We start from the raw sequence: 20,473 nt of genomic DNA, 5'->3' as shown, positions 1-20,473 counted from the left end.
AGCAGGAAAATAAGTCCTGAACACAGCACATAAGCTCTACAAGACCTGGCCTGGATCTCCTTTTACAATATTATAACAAAAATTCCTTGCTTACACCCTACACTCTGGCTCTCAAGGTGTAGTGGCTCTTTAGAATCTAATAATTTTTTTCTTGCATTAGGGACTCTGTGTTTATTTGTTTATTTTTTCTGCCCTAAGTGTTTTTCCCCAGATTCTTAGAGCACCATCTTCTTCTTATCTTTCAACTTTAAATCTAAAACATTTATTTAGTTGTTGGTTTTGTTTCCCCAAATACAGCAGCATCTTGTACATAACAGACACTCAAATTTTTTTGTGAAATAATAAATATATGGATCATCCTGCTTTAATTCTTATATCACTGGGTCAAAAACTATCAGCAGCTTAACACTGAAGAAGCAGAAACTCAGAAATATTAAGCTAACTCACCCAAGGTCACCAAAGCCGTAAGTGTTAGAGGACAGACTTGAAAAGGATCCCCAAGTGTTTCCACTGCCCTGCACCATCTTCTGGTATAATAAATGGACAACTGATTCCAGATTTTCAGGCCTTTAAGATTATTTTGGCACTTGTTCTGGAACTTTGATGAGGGACTCAAGAAGGTAATCAAAGGAAGAAAAGTGGAAGTATATTCTGGGATCATGAGTAGCTGAAGTCCCAAAGGAAAGGAAAGATCTATGAGCAAGTAGTGGCCTTTTGATGATTCTTTTCAAATTACTTTTTTTATTATTTTCTTCCTAGAATAATAATATTAAAATAGTTTGGTATTCTTGTGTCATTTAATCCTGAAAACATTTTAAGATAGGTGCTACTACTATTCTCTTTTACACTATGGAAATTGAAAATTAAAGGAAATTATAGAAACTGCTTCACTCATGCAAACAGCAAGTAAGTAGCTGAGGAGGAATTTGATTGCAGGTGTCTGTGCCTATTGTTTAACCTCAATTTAGTGCACCATAAATTGTCATTTATAGTTCCAGACTCCAAAATTCTAACATTTTTACCATCTCCTGCATTTTTCCAAGGGACATTTAAATTCCATTTAACAAATATTTATTGATTGACTATTATGTGGTAGGTATTCTGCTAAGTGCTAGAAAATAGAATGATGAATAAGACAGATACAGAACCCGCCTATGGTGAGCTTTTAATTTTAAGATTAAAATCTCTTTTGAGGCCAGGTACGGTGGCTCATCCCTATAATCCCAGCACTGTGGGAGGCCGAGGCAGGCAGGTCATCTGAGGTCAGGAGTTCAAGACCAGCCTGGCCAACATGGTGAAACCCCGTCTCTACTACTAATAATACAAAAATTAGCCAGGCATGGTGGAGCACACCTGTAATCCCAGCTACTAGGGAGGCTAAGGCAGGAGAATCGCTTGAATTTGGAAGGCAAAGGTTGCAGTGAGCCTAGATTGTGCCATTGCACTCCAGCCTGGGCGACAAGAGCAAAAGTGCATCTCAAAAAAAAAAAAAAAAAAAAAAAAAAGCTCTTTGAACTTCATAACTATTTTCAGTTTAAGTTAGATAATTTGGATATAAACTTTTCTGCTTCTCAAAATACATCCTGGAATATGTGAGGATCTTAGTATCTCCACAAGAAGGTTTGGAGCATTTTACATATTTGCAGGTGAATGGTGTGTTTCAATATAATAGATCTCCATTAGAACTCGCTGGAAATGCCTATGTGTGGTAATGATAAAGAAACAGGGAGATTATATGTAGATATATGTTCTGTGGGAGAGATGAGAATCACTAAAGAGGGGATGTTATTTGATCCATTTATCAAATAAAAAGAAACACAAATTAGAAAGAAAAGCAGTGTTGTGAGGAACAAAGGAAAATATGGAGAATGGGAATGAGTTGGTATATTCAAACCTAATAAATTCTAGAAACAGTTCTGCCTAGGAAAATTACATTTTATGTACTCAGTTCAAAGTGTTAGAAAAGAAAAGGTAGGTGAAAAAAATGTAAAGTCATAAAATATCTTGCTTGCTTTTTCACTTTGCCTTCTTTAAAATAAATCTCAAAATAAGGTTTTACCACTGTTTCCTGTCAATGCTACCCCTCTCAAGCATGGAAGAAAAATAATTAAACCAAGCATGTATTCTCATTCTAGAAAATGAATACATGAACTTTCTGCTGTTTTGCATCAGATTTGCTTTGTGTTTAGAAAGAATTTTAAATAATATATATGTATAAACTATACATTCTTTGATTAAACTAATTCAATGATATGCAACCTTATTTTCCACAGATTAACATTGACTTCAGTACCAGAGACCTCATCTCAAAGAATATTGCTGAACCAACACTCAAATGCTTTGATGAGGCTCAGAAATTAATCTATTGTCTCATGGCCAAGGATTCTTTCCCTCGATTTCTGAAGTCAGAGATTTATAAAAAACTGGTAAATAGCCAACAGGTTCCAAATCATAAAAAATGGCTCCCTTTTTTGTGAGGAAGGTAAAAGTTAACTAATTAATCACTATACTTCAGGGCTACAAAATTTTAAATATACAAGCATGATGCATTGTCTTTTGTTTTGTTTTTAGGATTTAGAAAACATTTTTTACCCAAACAGATGAATAACGTTTTATACATCAAGCCTGAATTTCTAACTCAGTTGTTTAGAATGTATTTGCTTTACCAGCTATTTAATCTCCTACTGGGGGAGTACAAAGAAAGTTTATAGAGATACAATATAGTCTTAAACCAAAACTGAATATTCTTATTATATTATAATGTAAGGAATTATACATATCTTCACGTGGCAGAATGAAACACTTTTGAGCATCATATACACAATTTTAAATACCATTGCTTTATTCAAAAAAATCTCACTTTTGTAAAAAGAGAATTTCTGAACCAAAATACAAGCCTTCATTTAATATATTTAACTGATTTTTCTGCCATTTCTTTCCAACTATTTCTAATAATGTGGTTATGAAAACGGCTACGCCTCTCAAATTATTTTTTTTAAATCACAGGAATGTATACGCATTTATATGTATGTCTTGAATGCACCATGGACCAAAGTTTTTCAAAATGTATCACTTGGCTCAATTCAATGGCATCACATATAAAATGTGATGAGTTATGTATGAAAAGGCCTCAAGGGTGGGGAATACTGATTTTCTTATGTTAACAGAAATATAAAAGAAAGTGGAAGACTAAGGAGCATGGATAAATCCTTATAAGATGAAGTATATAGCAAGTCATAAAATTTAAGAATTTGCAACATTATCTACTCAATTGTGGGGAAGTATCTATTCACTCCTTCAGCACTGATACTTGTTTATAAAACCCAAACAATTTTTAAATGCATTTATTTTGAGATGTTCCTAAAATTGTTTCATTCTATATGTAAATATCCTGTGATAAATACGAACAATTTCATTTCAATATGAGAAGCTGTAAAGATTCAACAGATCTCCCACGTTTCCATTTTCTTTGCACAGATTTATTTATCTGCATTGATATTTCTACTTTTAGATTGTTTGAACATTAAAAAATGGAGGAAAAATAGCATGGCTTATTTTATGTTTTCACAAACTACTCATTTGATAGACAAAATTTTGTCTTCCCTTCATCATGAAAAATAAACATTTAAACATATGCAAATGGAATATTCCCTGTACATTTGCAAATTCTTTAAAAGAAGGCATAAATAGAAATTGGTTGTGAAGCATTCAATGTGCCTTAAGGTGCACTTAGTGGAAAATAGCTACACTTTTTAACATATATTGTAGAGATTCCAACCTTAATTTAGTCTCTATTTAAATGGGAAACTTCAAATTATTCTCGGAGAAGAAATAGACTTTTAAAGATAAAAGGAATCTTAGAAATTAAAATCACTTCCCACTTTTAGATATGAAAAGAAAAAAATCTCAGTTATTTCCTCAGATCACAAGGCTAGTAAGTGACCAAGCTGGTCAGAGCAGTGCTTTTCCCACGTGGGCTCCCTACTCTGACAGAACAGTGTAGTCCTCTCTCCAATTAAGAACTGTTCTGAGGTCTGGAATCTAAATTCCAACTAATCCTCAAATACCCAGACACAATCCCTTTCATCAGGTATTTCAATTTTCTCTTTACAGTCAGTTTGCAACTTCTTTCTCGTTACTATAGAGCAAGACTTTATATTTAATGATTGCCTCTCAAGTTTTCTCTAATGATGTGAAAGAAGACACAAATTAAACTTTCACTACCTAGAAACAGTAGGTGCTTGATAGTACCTAAAAAAATACGGCTGGTGTCAAAATGGCTTGTTGAAAATTGGATGTTAAATGACCTCTAATAGGATCCCAGCCAAAGACCCTCAATAACAATACCTACCTCCTCAACTCACTCCCGCCCTAAGTGACAATTCTAGGTATTCTGATTAAATAAAAGAAAAGAAAACAATTGCAGGTTTTTGAACACTTACCAGTCAGGATTTTTAATAAAATATCAGATGTACATCTTACACACGTGGTCTCTTTCATGCCATATGTTATTTTATTTCATCAGTTATCGATGAGTAATTTTATGGATGAAATTTTAAGTAAAAAAAATTAATTTGCAAGAAATGAATAACAACATTAACATTCCTGAAAATGTGTTTAAATATTCAATGATTGTTTAATGCCATTTCCTAAAAATGTTTCTATCAACTTTAAGAAATGAGGTGCTAACATTAAAAACTAAGGTAAGCAGTAAAACATTAATACAATTACAAGATATTTAAATTGAAATGACCTTCATATTGTAAGATTTTTCCAAGCACAGTGCTTTCTGCTTTCTGATAGTTTCCACAGAATGTGTTTTAATGAAATTTCTGCTTGCCCTCCACTAGTCAGACCTAAAGAAGTAAAATGATATATTTCTAAGTTAATCTTACCTTTTTAACAATGAATTATGGAGCTATAATCCACGAATTTATCTAAAATCCTTTTGAATTTATTTGTATTTCAAGTATTAATAATTCCATCCATAATGATTCTTTTAAGTTTATATGTAGTTTCTTATATTTGCCCAGAAAGGATCTATTTCTGCCTCAAGATATAATCAAACTTTTTTCTAATACTATATTGTAAAAATCTAAAATCTTTAGGGCATTACAAACATAATCTCGTCTCCAACTTTACCTTCCCAAATTTGCTTTTATTTCTTGGGTTTTTCTTCAGTCTGTCTATATGTAGAACTCATTCTACCCACTTTCATTGTTTTGGTTACTTTGCTCTACAGTTTTTAAAATTCTGTGTGGTGTAGCAACTATGTGTACTCAGGATATTGTTGATGAAAGCACATATTGATATAATAAAAGGAGAGAAAAAAAGTGTTTTCAGTTTCTTTTCCAATATCCCTTCTAACGAAGCTTAGTATCAACCTGGCCTTTTATACCATAGTAGCATTCTGGGCCATAATTTTGGAAAATGGTCTAGGTTTTCAATTTCAAGAAAAGTTTAGGTTCATTATCCTAGACTTGAAATTTAGATTGAACTTTCTTTTCTTTGTCTATATGGAAGATAATTAGCCAATATTCCCAATCATGTAGGCTATGCCTAACATAAATAAATAATTATTGGAAAACTTAAGAAATTTATTCTAAAAACAGAAAATTCTCCTTAAAAACAAAACCAGACAAGTTGGTCTCAGTATCGCTAGTCTCTGCACATTTATTTCCTATGTAAAAATTATATCTTTAGTTTTCACTCACACAATCCCTATATAACAGTTTCACCCCAATTATATCAAATGTGGGTCTGATTTGCTTCCCAACCACATGGCCAGGTAATTTATTTCATGGTGATGCCAATTAATTTAAAGTGAATTCATTTCACAACTGTGAAAAAGGTGGGATGTTGTCACAGCAGTAATCAATTATTATATGAATAAAGAGTCACACAGGCTAGCTTCCTCTTATTGTTTTGTCAGATTTGCCACTGCATTTTAATGGGCAACGAACAGGAATGAATATTAAGTGATAACTTATTTACCTAGGCTATGCTATTTTGGAGAAATTTTTATATGTTCTGTATAAATACTACTTATAGAGTGTGTTGAAATATGTATGATTAATTCTAATAATAAATGAACATATATTAGTGTGTTTCCAAGTATAACAGAAAGTGGGGAAAATAACATTTACTTAAAAATGCATTTTTTTTAAGAAATCACATTAGCCTTTCTTTTTCTTTTAAGAAGCAAAAACAGAGCTAGATATGTGGAAAAGAAAAAAAAATATTTATATATATATATATGTCCAATGAAGTTTAATCAGATTATTAGGTAGCCATTGAGTATTTATGATTTTTGTTATATCTAGAATAAAGTCAGCTATGAGTATTTCTAAGAAAAAAATTGCTTTATTCAATGCACATTGTTTTCTTAGGTGATGATTGTTTAATTATTCCTGGAAGTTTCACTTAAAACATAATTTCATTTATTTGTTTTCACAAATAAGGATTTTAAAGCAATTAATTCCTTATGAATATGATTTGAGTTATTTGTTTTAATACTTTTATTTCTTATGTGCATTTAGGAAAATAAGCTGTAATATTTAGATCATTAATGTTATAAATGATGATGGCTTAGAGATAAAATATAATAAATAGCTGGCTCTTTTTAAAAACTAATAAGAAAAAAGTTAAATTTTTAAAATTATATTAAATACTATTGTGTTTACTTCTTACAGATTTTAGTTAAAATATCTTATTTTTATAGTGTCAGTTTTAGCTTTAAAGAAGTAAATATTTTGGTCATGATACCTTTAAATTGTTGTTTTTATTGCACTTTCCAAATATATCATGTTTACCCCAAAGATATAATCATGAATTCAAAGTTATAACAGTTTTTTCTTACATATTATGAGGAAAAGACAAAGAAAATGCCTATTACTTGGTAGAAAAAAAATAAATGTATTATTAATCACTCAAAGTAACGTTTAATATCTGAATATGAATCTTTTAGGACAACATACCATAATCCAATGTGAAAGACCAAGAACACTGTGAGGGAGATTTAAACTGTTGGAGTTATGACTGACCTGCTAAAAATTTTCTTTTAAAGTATTGTTTGCTGTCCAGTGATTCTCTAGATTCCTTTGCACGTTTGTTTGTTTTTAACCTAGAAGCAGTCTTTTAAAAGAGTAAATAAACCCTAACACTAGAAGGTTAAAGATTGATTGAAATTTCAATCCATGAGTCTTAACTGTGTTTTAAACTAAATAATATAGAAACTACATCTGGGAAAATGGCTTTTAAGTGGTAGAAGCCAGTGGAAATTAAGTAGTATTATTACATACTAGCTTAAAGTAAATTTAGAACTTTGTTGAAAAATCTAAGGTTACATGCATATATGAATATACACATATATTTACTTAATGGACTCTGTTTCTATTTAAATTTCTGTTTTTTGAAAGTGTTAATGGCATATATCACCTGGCTATTTTTAAGTCTATATAAGTTACATTTCATAATATCTCCATTTCAAAAAGGATTAAAGCCTCAGAAAAACATAAAATGAAATCAGTGTTAATCAAATCAGAAGATCTATTTTCTAAATCAATAACTTTAAAAAATAGGCTAAATATAAGTAAAACATACCTCTTATTCCACGATTAAAATGCAGTCATTAGCCCTGACATGTGAATGGACATTTCTTAACTCAAGTTTGAAGGACTATGACTATAAATGCCTAAGCATTTAATAACTACTGCCTGACTAGTTGAGTTGTAAGAATTTCTCATTGAATTAACACTTCTGAGGTAGGCAATGTGGAAAGACAAAAAAAGATTTTTATAAGTCTTTCAAAAGTGTACAGTAAGCTGAAAAGACAGTATTTGGATAACAGCTCATAGTTCAAAGTATTTTCACAGAAGAAAAGTAATTCTATTTTCACATAAAATATACAACTAAACTACAGCATAAATGTTAATTGCAGGATAGTGTACATGGATATAAATATTGGTAATTCATATCACTATGTATCAATGTATAATTGTAAAGACATAGACTAGTTAAACCAGAGTCAACTGAGACTTCACAAAGAGAAATTGTAAATTGATGTGTGAAAAAAAATGCAAAGAAGAGAAGGAGAAAGCATGGGCAAAGCATGCAAAAAGCATATGAAACCCCAGTCTAGTTGTGGAGTCAGCACTCAGAATCTTACAGTAGTTGCCTGAATTCTTTACTTGAGAAAGGAGAAGAGTTCAGCTATTTAGAGCAAAAGGTACACCTTCTCCCCCATGCCTTCCGAATGCCTCACTAAGTGCACCCTGGATCTTTGCGTTGATTAAGGAGAGAAGAATCTCCCTGGGAATGGGCTTTTAAACTAATTAACCCCAATCAGCAACATTGTCTATTCAATTATTTATGTACTCATTCATCACTGGAACCTATTTATGAAACGCGAACAAATTTTATTTAAAAAACATTTATTTTGAAATGCTTCTAAAATTGTTTCTTTCTATAAATAAATATCCTTTGATAAATAGGAAAAAATTTCATGTCAATAGGAGAAGCTGTGAAGATTCAGCAGATCTTCCGTGTTTCCATTTTATTTGTACAGATTCATCTGTATTGATATTTCCATTTTGATATTGTTTAAACAATAAAAAATAGAGGCAAAATAGCATGACTTATTTTATGTTTCCAAAACTATCCATTTGATAGGCAAACTTTTGATTTATATGCAGCACATGTGTTTTCAAAATTAGATGCTTCCAAGTAGAGGCCTGGTCACAGCCAAACACACCAATCTCTTGGTATTGCTTCACCCACACTTAATTGCATGGCAATTATTTAGCATTTCACCTTTGTTATGTCTTTAACAAACACATAGCAAAGCATTCAATTTCAACTTCATTGAATTAAATCTCCCCCTGCACTGATTTCATCTCATTGTATATTGTTTAATTAAATCATGAAACAACAATAATTAAAATTTGCATAAAGAAGCTTGAGGAAAAAGAGAAACATGACTGTCGTTGATAAACCTACAACTCTACTGGTATCAGCAGATGAGCACTAGCAATAAGAATTCAGTATTCCACAAACATGATCATTAAAAAGATGGAGAATCATAATGTAAAATCTAGACTCTAGATGATAATGATGTGTCAATATAGGTTCATTAATTGTAACAAATATACTACTCTGTTGGGGATGCCGATAATGCAGAAGTTATGCATGTGTGAAGACAGATGCAAGAAATCTCTGTACTTGTTAATTTTGTTGTGAACCTAAAACTAGTCTAAAAGATGGTCTTTGAAAAATCTGGAGAGAATGGAATAACCCTGAGAGGCTCTTAATTGGAGTTCTTTTAAAAGAACATCTAGACTGATAAATAATTTGCTCATCTAGACTGAGCAAATAAAGTCCACTTACTGTCTAAGACCATGTTGTATTAAAATCCTGAAAGAGCTGATAGCTAAATAGGAAAGTGGTAGACTGCCCATTTATTGTTGATGTTTAAATATCTAAAAGTTAAAAAGATGATTCAGATACAAATATAAAATAAAGACATGTCAAAAAGATTATTTTCTTAATTAATGAGGAAACCAGCAGGATAGTAAAGCTTTTTCAAAAGAGAATCAGACTGAAGAAGTTATGGCCAATTAAAAAGATGCTGAAATATTATTAAAAAGTGATATATGAAAATGGTTAATGTCTTAAAGAGTAATACCATTATGTCTTTTAGGGTTTTTTTGTTTGTTTGTTTTGTTTTTGTTTTTTGTTTTTTGTTTTTAGATGGAGTCTCTGACTCCCAGGCTGGAGTGCAATGGCGAGATCTCAGCTCATTGCAACCTCTGCCTCCTGGGTTCAAGTGATTCTCCTACCTCAACGTACCAAGTAGCTGGGACCTAAAGGTGCTTGCCACCACACCCAGCTAAATTTTGTACTTTTAGAAGAGACTGGTTTTCATCAGGTTGGTCTCGAACTCCTGACCTCAGGTGTTCCGCCTGCCTCGGCTTCCCAAAGTTTTGGGATTACAGGCGTGAGCCACAGTCCCTGGCTGGGTTGTTTTTTTTTTTTAAAGCAGACAGAAATCATTGCCTCACCAGGAGACAAAAATCATTTGTAATTTATTAATCTACTGGTTATCATCTACTTTCACTGAGTCTGAATCCTGATCAATAGTACATAGTTAAATCAAACAATGCTTCATTCCTTTAGAGCAGGGGTAGACAAATGTTTTCTGTAAAGGCTCAGATAGTAAATGTTTTAATATTTGTGAGGTACTTCAAGTCTCTGTCACATATTTGTCTTTGTTTCTTTATCTTTTTTAACAACTTCTTTAAAATGCAAAATCTATTTTTAGCTCAAAGAATGAACAAGCATGGGATTTGGGCTGGATTTCACCTGTGGGTTAAAATTCACCAACCACCTACCCTAGCCAATAAAATAATCCCTGAGTGAGTCTGTGGCACAATGTTTTATTGTGACACTGAAAAAAAATCAGTTTTCCCTTGCTTTATTTCCAAATTTTGGATAATTTGTTAATTTACAAATGAGAAAGCAAAGGGAAAAAAGAGTTAAGTAGCTAAATGTCCCAAAGCAAGCTGCATAGCTGGGACTTGAGTTTGACTTTAAACAGCTTACTCTGTCATTTCTTATAATCACATTGATGCACACACACAAGCACATTCACAAACATACAGTTTTGGTGAACTATTTTTCAAAGAATTTATTTCACTTTCTTATTCCTTTTACATTATACAAAAAAAGATATTTAGTAAGGAGTCCAGTTGCTATTGTTTTTCACTGTGATGTTGGGTAGTTGCAATCAGAAGCTGTTCTTTAAGAAGTCAATGTCTAAGAGTAAAAAGCTAAAAGGAAAAAGCAAAGAAACCTGGAATGAAGAGTAAAGGAAAAGAAGAAGTAAATATGAAAAGAGTAGCGGAAACAAAAACCAGAGATGAATCAAGGGAGAAAAAAGCACAATGCATGCATTTTTTTGAGAGTAAAATCTACTAAACTATTGATTCTTCAGAGTAAAATTTCATTTTCCCACAATAAAAATAGCCAGTCCCTGATAACACATCCAGGTTAATCTATCAAAGGCAGGGCATTGAAAAAAGAAAACCTATGAAATACACATAACTCATTAATTTCAAACACATTTCTCACTATTAACCTTATAATTATCAGACACTGACTATTATAAATTAACATTAAAATGTTAAAATTAAAATTTGCATAAGAATACTATTATATCCCACTGCATTTGTGTTTCTCAGGTAGTTCAAAATTCTGAATATATAATAACAGTATGATTATGCTGAATTACTTTATTAAATCTATAATATGAAATAAGATATTTAAATCTTTAGGTATTTAATTTTTTTATTTTATGAAATACATGCATTATAAAACTGTATTTGAGTTATCTAAAATCGTTGTTCAAATTAAGCCTCAGAATAGTTTTAAAATAATAATCTCAAACTTATAATTTTTAATATTTCATGAATTTGAAATAATATAGCACTAATTAAACATATATAAATGATCTAACATCTAATATATAATCATATTTGAATTGAAAAAATTTATTAAGTATGAGTATTTCATATAGATGCTTAGGAAAAATATGATTTCTTAGGAACATGAAATATAAGGAAGTAATTGAAGAACTTTATGTAGGAAGTATCTGAAAAATTTTTAATGCAAAACGTTTAATTTAAGATTACTTTCCTCTCAAGATTAAAATGTTAAACTTAGAATTCTAAGTACCAACTTTTTGACAAAAAGAGGCAGTGTACTGGCTTTCAAGAGCTATGCAATACATTATGTAAATATAATTTTACCCTTGCTATAACACTGAATAAATGCACATACTATATTATAATGAAGCATTTCTTCCTAGTAGTATTCTACACTTCCATATAACAACTCAGACGTTAGTGAACATATGTTACAAGTATGTGTTAAAACCAAAGCATAATTAATTCTACATCTCAGTGCTTAATATATCTTACCTTACTATTCTTCATTACTGTGAATGATATATTACCCTATTTTCAAGCTAACAAGTTAGACTTCTACGATTTCATGAATACTAGCAGAAGATACAGACTCCTAGAACTGGAAAAAAGATGTTATAGTTCACAGCAATAGTAATATACATTACTATTAGTAATATGTATTACTAATAATAGTAACCAGAGAATCAGCAACCTCAAGCCCCAGTTTCCACAGGGTGATGCTCAGAGGGCCAGGTGATACTTGTAAACTCTGCAGCTTGCATTTCAAAAGAGAAAATCTAAGCTTAGAGTACCTGAATCTTTTATAGTGGGCAGTAAACATGCCTATCTTCTGCTCTGGAGAAAGACACTATGCCTCTTTCCAAGGTTGTTCGCTATACAAATATTCTCGAAAAATTGCACCAAAACGAAAGCAGTCAGTGCCTCTGCTTGCAAAATGGGCAAAGATGTGAGAAGCCTGTAAAGAACTGTGTCCTAACGACCACCCAAAGAGTAGAAAATAACTAGTCTTATTTCAAGGAACATGGAGAGAATCCTCAGACATTTTGTTGTGTGAATTGTTACTATAGAGGCACATTTGACCTTGCAGGAAGCCATTCCCTGAGAGCAGGAGGTAATAATCGATAGAGAAAAGGTAATAGTCATCTTTTGTTAGAGAAGATACTCTCTATGAAAAGATATTAAAGTACATTATTTTGTATGAGATCAGATTTTTCTCTTTGAAAGCTCTTCAACAGACTGCCTACAAATGGTTAAGAGAAATGCCCTGGGAAAGAGGCGTGTATTTTCTAAAGTTGGTAATACTTTGGGCTAAACAGATTGCATTTAAAATAAGTGTCAGAAGTGTGATGACTCAACTGAAACTTTACTGCTCTTAAATCTACTGTTTGCTGTCTTCTAACAAGAAGTCATCATTGTAAATCCTAAATTTACCATACATAGTTTTAGTTGTATCACACTACTTGTGGTTCCATATCATAGTTACGCAACATTGCAGATGAGCAAGGTTGCCCACTTCAAAGTCAGCTTAATTTACTGTGTTGCTGTATTCCTGAGAGCCGTTTGCTGTGGTATAACAAAGCCATAGTTCCCTTTGTTTAAATCATTTTGTGTATATTGAGGATGATACAAAATTCTAGTATTATACAAATTTTGAAAATAATTAAATACCTTTTCCTCTGTAAGTGGCACAAGACAGCTGCCTATCAATTTGCTGATCTATCCAGTACACAGATATAATTTATGCATGCACTAAATATACTTCAGTAAGAAGTTTTAAGAAAAACTATAATCAAAACAGATTAAAATTAGTTTTATTTTTTGGTGTTAAAATTTTAAAATTTATACTATCTGTACTCTAACACCAACAAAAATCTCCACAAAATACAAAAATGTCTTAAGTAAATTGATACGTTGATGCATAACATCTAAGATTGAGGATGAGTACTTGCAATAAGTTTTTTTGTGTATTTTATTTTGCTGCTTATTTTGCTATTATTTTCTTCCTGCAGAGTTTTTACTCTCACCTACCTAATCTGTTGTTTGAATGTGAGAATAATCCAAGTTGACAGACAATGAATGAAAAAAAGAGTTACTGCTCCAGTCTCTACATGTATCCATCCATCCACTCATCCATTTGCTCAATCATCTAAATGGTCCTTTCAACCATTAAGCAGTCTAGGAAATAACTAACCGTTAGGTTGTTTCCTAACTGTGAAGGATAGAAAAGTAAATAAGAGGTAGAAACTTATTTCAATGGATTAAACAATGTATTACTTTCACTGATCACATTATAGGGAAATTATTACAGGGATTCACTGATAGCGAGCCCTGTGGGTATGTGTATTGATGAAGTGGGGGAGTGGGACGTTTAAGAGAGAAAGATTGGGTATGTGTGCCTATGTGTTTGTTTGGAATAGAAGAGCCTCAAATGAAACATGAGGGAAAAGTTATGCTTTAACTGGTCCTAAAAACCTACCAGACAGAGTGATAGGGCATGAAAAGGAATGGGGGAAACTCATAGTGACCTCTCCTTTCTTTCCTCCATACCTTTGGAAGCAAAGATATGGGGAAAGAAAGGAGAGATGCCCAGCCAGCTCCACATTTAAATAAATGATTTAGTTTTATCTGTTGGTATTCATTGATCTCCTTATTACTATGGCTGAATCTGAATGTGGAGATATGGTGTGCCTAGATATTCTACCACTCCCCTCTACAAGCTACACATAACAAATCAAGATTGTAGGTGTCCACACAAAAGAGAAATAGAACTTTTCTTTTTGGTTTTGCTTTGTTGCCTGCTGATATGCTACCAGTTAGAGGTATTAATATACATATACTCCAGAAATCTTTATTAAATACTTGATGAGGCACACAGTGAGTTTGTTTCTAGGAATACAAAAATGCATAGGATAGGTAGGATATCTGCTTCTTTGGAAAGTACAGTTAAGTAACAGAGAAAATTAAACAAGGCCAGGACACATTTGCTATGAAAAGAAAAGGGCAAGGTTCAAGGAAGAATATATCAAGTTCTTAGGCAGGGATGGAGGGTTCAGATAAAGCTTTCCAAAAAACATCTAACATTCTGTGTACAGGGTAAGGAGCAAGCTTTGAAGGAGTTGAGTTTGAGCAACAGAATAACAAAATCAAAATTTTCTTTTAGAAAGATAAATGTATGTAGTGTTGAAATGCCTTGGAAAAGAAGAAAACTTCTGCTTCCAGATGTTAAATAAAATGTTCATCTAAAATTCTATTGACCAAAATATTCTATTTCTTTGACATTCTTTCTACATGAGTGATAAGCTCCTCCAGGGCATGAAACATTTCTTTCACAAAGCAGTTTGACAGTGCTTCATATGCAGTAAACACATTTTAAATACTCCTGTAATGTCTAATCTGGAAGCAGAAAACACAACAAACTGAAGCTGGAAGTGTCTGTTTGCTTCCTGTAAACTATATATAAGTTGGTCACAAACTCTAAAAGTGTTTGCAAACATGGTTGACATTAAATTTAAAAAAACCAAAGTTTGACTAAATGTCTGTAACCAGTTCCTTAAATATATCAAGTAGCCTCTCTCTTGCCTATTTCCTTGGTCCTGTTCTCTAGAAGGGTGGAGTCATGAGTAGGCAAACAACTCACAAAACCACTTTTCACAAACTAAACACATGAAACTCTCCAGGTAATCGCCAGATGAGATTCCCAGTGGGAACTGCATATGTGTTACAGAATTAGAATGAATGTTTCCATCATGGAGAGAGTAACCTCCTACCTGATCATTCCACATCAAAATTCATACCATTAGAGGGAAAATTCACCTCTAAACTTTCATCCAGTTCAATATCTAAATGTGGGAGGAAGTGAAAGAGCACCTTGGTGGAAAATCAACTGCTTGCTGCTAATTAGGCTCCTCCACAATCCCCTAAAGAAGTCCAGCTAGCCAATTAAGTTTAATTGCTGCACACCAGGGCCTTGGGGTCTGGCCCCTACAGAACTCACAGCAGTGGCTACAGGGACTTCTTTGCCCAGAGCAGGGTTTCAACCCCACACTTCTCAAACTAATCTCAGTAATACCTTACCCTAATACACTCAAGCTGAGAGAGGACATATTGTACCTTTAGAATGATGCCATATTGTTTAGGATTGATTTCCAATTAATGTTCTGCCCTGAATTTCAATATATGCCCTAGTTTTTGTTACTTATTTAAGTTTATGATAATCAAGAGAAATGCTAGAGAAAAATACACTCGTGGGAAAAGATGAGTGTAAAATTATCATTATAAAACCCAAGATATGTGATATAATACAAATAAGTACATATTATCTATTTTCTTTGTTTCACAGTTAAGACATTACTCCTTGACTGTAATTTAGAAAATGTTCCAGAAATAGTTGCTGGAATCTCAAATAACCTGCAGATAAATATATTTTATATCTCTATCTTTGTAAAAGTATGGTTTTCTGTTATCCTGTTCTAATGCTTTTCTCAGGAACCTGATAACTGAGATTTTCAGGATATAGTCTCCATCTAACATTGACAGGAGTAAAATCGCAAACCTGTGCCTGACTCACTCTTTTAGATTTATTTTTATAATTAAGTTGCTATGCCTCCTAGTCACCATGACAGCTTTCTGCAATGCCTGAAAACACGCCCTTCCACTCTGACACTCTTATCCTACTCAGATTCCACTATTTGCATTTAAAATAAATGAATGCTGAATTTTATTCTTATTCAAAGCATTCTGAAAATGGGTTTTTATCCAGGTTGCTGCTGAAGTGTGAATAATTTCCATACTGCATTCATTAGTCATAGAAACAAACAAATATGATTTATAGGAAAAGATTGAATCCAGAGGCTAATTTTCTTCTTTCTGGTGGTATTACTGATTTCTTGACTTCCATTTTGCTTTACCTCTAAGAACATAAATGATGGGCAAAAAAATTACTAAAATGTAATTAAATAATTACCATCTTTCAAGAAAAAAAATATATGTCAATTGAGACAGGAAAAATATATTTACATAAGAGTAATACCAAAAAAAAAGTGATAGAGAGAGAAAGAAGCATCAATGCCTTGACATGTAGGAAGCATGAAAAAAGGAAAAGACCAAAAAGAGAAAGGCATATTATGTAAGTACTATACTAATTATGATTATAAAGAATGCAATGCATTCTACCTTACATGTTTTATGATTCAAGTGTCATTACAGTCTAATTATATATCACATTTATATATACTATACCTTAACAGTTTCTGTATGATGGTCAATTTGGTCCTAAGGTTTTTTATTCTCTAAAATTACATGAACATGAAAACAGAGAAAAGGGGGCAGAAAAAAAAAGTGACATCATAAAGATTATTTTAAATTGATACTTTCAAGCTCTAGTTAGTTCAATAAATAATATTGCAAGTAAATTCTTGGAACAGTTAGGAAAGAAAATGAAGTTTATAAATAGATATACATTAAATTTTTTTCAGCTAAGTAATTAATTGTGTATAAAAGCTTTAAGAATATTGAGCAAATTTGCAGAAGAGAATAAAACTATATATTTTTTATAACTTCATCTGATATTGTATTAGTTTTCTAGGGCTGCTGGAATAAAGTGTCACAAATTGGGTGGCTTAAACAACAGAAATTTATTGTCTCAGAGTTTTAGAGGCCAGAAGTCTGAAATCGAGATATTGACAGGGTTGCCTCTGAGTGCTCCGAAGAGAAACTCTGTTCCAGGCTACTTCCCCTGACTGGTAAATGGCTGTCTTCACATATGCACGGTGTTCTCCCTGTATGCACGATGTTCTCCCTGTATGCATGCCTGTGTCCAAATTCTCTCCTTTCATGAAAACATAAGTCATATTGCATTAGGGGCCTCCCACTTTTATGACTTTATCTTAACTAGTTACATCTGCAACAATACTATTTCCAAATAAGTTCACATCCTGAAGTCCTAGAGGGCTAGGACTTCAACTTACCCGTTTGGAAGGATATAGAATTTAACTCATAATGGGTAAAAACCTATTTTAATTGGAAAAATATGTGAATGTATAACCAATATGGATATATTATTTTCATTTTAATGTTACCTGAATAAATTCCTGTTTTTTATAATTCCCATAATACTAAATAACCTCCCTCCAAATTTTAACTATATTAAAATTAGGTAAACTTAAATTAACATCACTAACTTATCATGATTTAAAAAAAGTTAGTCTGCTGTTGTCAAATTACAATTCAGAATGTGAATGTGCTTTTGGCAGCTATGGTATTAGCTCTTTTGACTTTAGTATATCCGATAGATAATTCCTATTTTTCTGCTAGCTTTCTCTATTTGAACTATGGCTAAACATTTGTATGAAGAGACTACTATATCAGTCTGAGTCTGATCAGGAGTGAGAAACTGAACAATTTGGACAGGAAATATTTAATATAAAGAATTACTAACTATTGGATTGGATTGGAGTAAAAACATATTTATTAGTTAGATGTAAAGAGAACTTTAAAAATCCAAAATTAACAAATATAAGGTGCAACTATTCTTACCTCTAGAGTTGAGACAGAACTCCTGAGAGTTCCCACAGGAACGACATTTAGAACCTAGAACAGTGGCTCATTTTATGACAAAGCAATCACTGTAGTACTGTACCAGCAGAACTTGCCAGAAACAAATTCGTTGTAATGCCAGGTAAACCTACTCATGGAGAGACGTTTGACCGGAGACACTCTGCTACAGGACTGCCTAAGGTGGTATCAAGGGAAAGCTGCTAGCTGCCATGTGCTCAATGATCCAGGCACTGAAGTTGCTGTACACCCTTTATTTGCAAATCTTTAGAGCCAGCTACCAAAGGAAAAATATCTAAAAAGCTCAGGTCCATTTTCACAAATAAGATAAAAAGGGTGAATTTTGAGCTAAGAGGCAATAAATCAATAACCACATCCACTAAATCATTACCACCACCTCTGCATGTACATATCATTTATATATTAAGGACACTGTATTATTGCCATATTTGTCAATGAAAATAAAGTACTACTAGTTCACAATTACTTATCCTCACTCTCCACCTCAAAATGATTTGAAATCCAAATGATTTTTATTAAAAAAAATCCTGATACAATCTAACAAGAGTATATTTATAGTCATTATTTCCCACTTACTTGAATAGCCACATATGTTATTGTAGAAATTTGATTTGATTCAAGTTTATTTCTACTGATTTCGGTGATTCCCCATCCTCCCTTGGGAAATTATATACTTTTCAGTGTATGTACTATGTTACCTTTCTCAAATCTAAAGCTATGGAAAATATCTGGCCCTAGGGGTTTCAGATAAGGGATTGTAGACCTTCTACTTTGGAACCATTTTGATCTTAAGTACAAAACCAGATATGGGAAGGTGAAATCAGCAAGATGGCAGAATAGGAAAGCCTGAGCCTTGTTAACCCATAGAAACAAGACTTAACAATAATATACAGTCTGAAGAGCCTTTCTAAGAACTTCAGAAACCCATTAAGACCTCGTAATATCCAAGGCAAGTCCAAACCCAAGGCTAATCACATTGAAGTAGGTAAGAAAAGTGACTTAATTTTAATTGCATCAGCCTGTCCCCCAAGAGAGCACAGTTTATGGATGAGAGGAAAATCCCAACTTTCATCATCTCTCTATGGAGGGAAAGAGAAGAGGGAAAGTATATCCAACATTCTGGCTTTTCAGAAAGCTGCCCAAAAGATTGGTGTCTGTCTTGCCCAACTCAATGGGAAACTCATTTGCTTTAGAAGCCCAGGGAGCGCTGACAACAAAAGAGAGCCTAGTGGCTCATGGGAGAACTACAGAACTTGTAATACTGTGGACAGAAGCTGATAAAGTCCACTGTGATTGGGAGAAAGTACCCAGCTCACGGTTTCCTCCTTAGGAGGGATGGAGAAAAGTGGAATGTATGTCCAATATTCTGGCTCTTCAAGGGGCTTCCCAAAGGACTCTTTTCTGTCTCACTTGACTTGACTTCAAACACTGATGAAAGAGGAAAACCAATTCTTTTTTGAAAAGATTAATAAAATCAGAAAACCCTTATCCAATCTAAGACAAAAGACTCAGATAAAAACAGAAAGAAGAGACATTAGGACTAGTGTCACAGAAATAAGAAAGTTCATAGGAGACTACTATGATTATACTAATAACAATTTTATGCCAACAAATTGGATAACATAGAAGAAATGGGTAAATTCCTAGAAATGTACAACCTGCCAAGAGTGAATCATGAAGAAATAAAAAGTCTGAAAAGACCTATAATTAATGAAATTGAATTAGTAATCAAAAAACCCCCAAGGAAGAAAATCTGAAGATCAGGTGGCTTCACAGGAGAATTCCTCCAAACTTTTAAAGGCAAATTAACACCAATTCTTTTCAATCTCTTCCAAAAATGTGAAGATAATTAAACACTTCTGAACTCATCTTATGAGGCCAGCAATACCATAGTACCAAAACCAGACAAAGATATTACAAGAAAATTACACACCAAAATCCCTGATGAATATTGATGTAAAAAATCTTCCGTAAAATACTAATAAACAAAATGCAACAGCATATTAACAGGATTATATATCATGACCAAGTGGAAATTATTCCCGGAATGCAAGCAAGTTTCAACATATAAAAATCCATCAATGTAATACAACACTTTAGCCGAATGAAATGTAAAAATCACATGCCATCTCAATTGATGAAGAAAAAGCATTTGACAAAATTCGGCACCCTTTTATAATTAAAAAAGAAAAAGAAAACGAATGAAACAAGAAACAGAAGGAAATTACCTCAACATAGTAAAGGCTATGTATCAAAAGCCAAGGGCCTAACACCACACTCATGGTGAAAACTGAAAGCTTTTCCTCTAAGGTCAGCAACAAGGAAAGGATGCCCACTCTCATCACTTCTACTTATCAAGTGCTAGAAATCCTAATCAGAACAATTAGGGAAGAAAAATAAATTAAAGTCATCTAAAT

General features: G+C 32.7%; 1 protein-coding gene across 1 annotated transcript in view; it reads left to right on the top strand.

Moving 5' to 3' along the window:
• Positions 1 to 3,640, top strand: part of RGS21 (regulator of G protein signaling 21) — a 50,186-nt gene extending 46,546 nt beyond the window's left edge. Inside the window, exon 5 of the mRNA XM_057301869.2 lies at positions 2,274 to 3,640. Within this exon, the coding sequence (XP_057157852.1) occupies positions 2,274 to 2,477 (204 nt within the window). The 3' untranslated portion in view covers positions 2,478 to 3,640. The remainder of the gene's footprint in view (positions 1 to 2,273) is intronic.
• Positions 3,641 to 20,473: the final 16,833 nt, after the last annotated feature.

Source organism: Pan paniscus, chromosome 1, assembly GCF_029289425.2.
Source record: "Pan paniscus chromosome 1, NHGRI_mPanPan1-v2.0_pri, whole genome shotgun sequence".
NCBI lineage: Eukaryota > Metazoa > Chordata > Mammalia > Primates > Hominidae > Pan > Pan paniscus.
The sequence above is the reverse complement of the archived record's forward strand: the minus strand, read 5'-3'. Positions and strand labels throughout refer to the sequence as shown.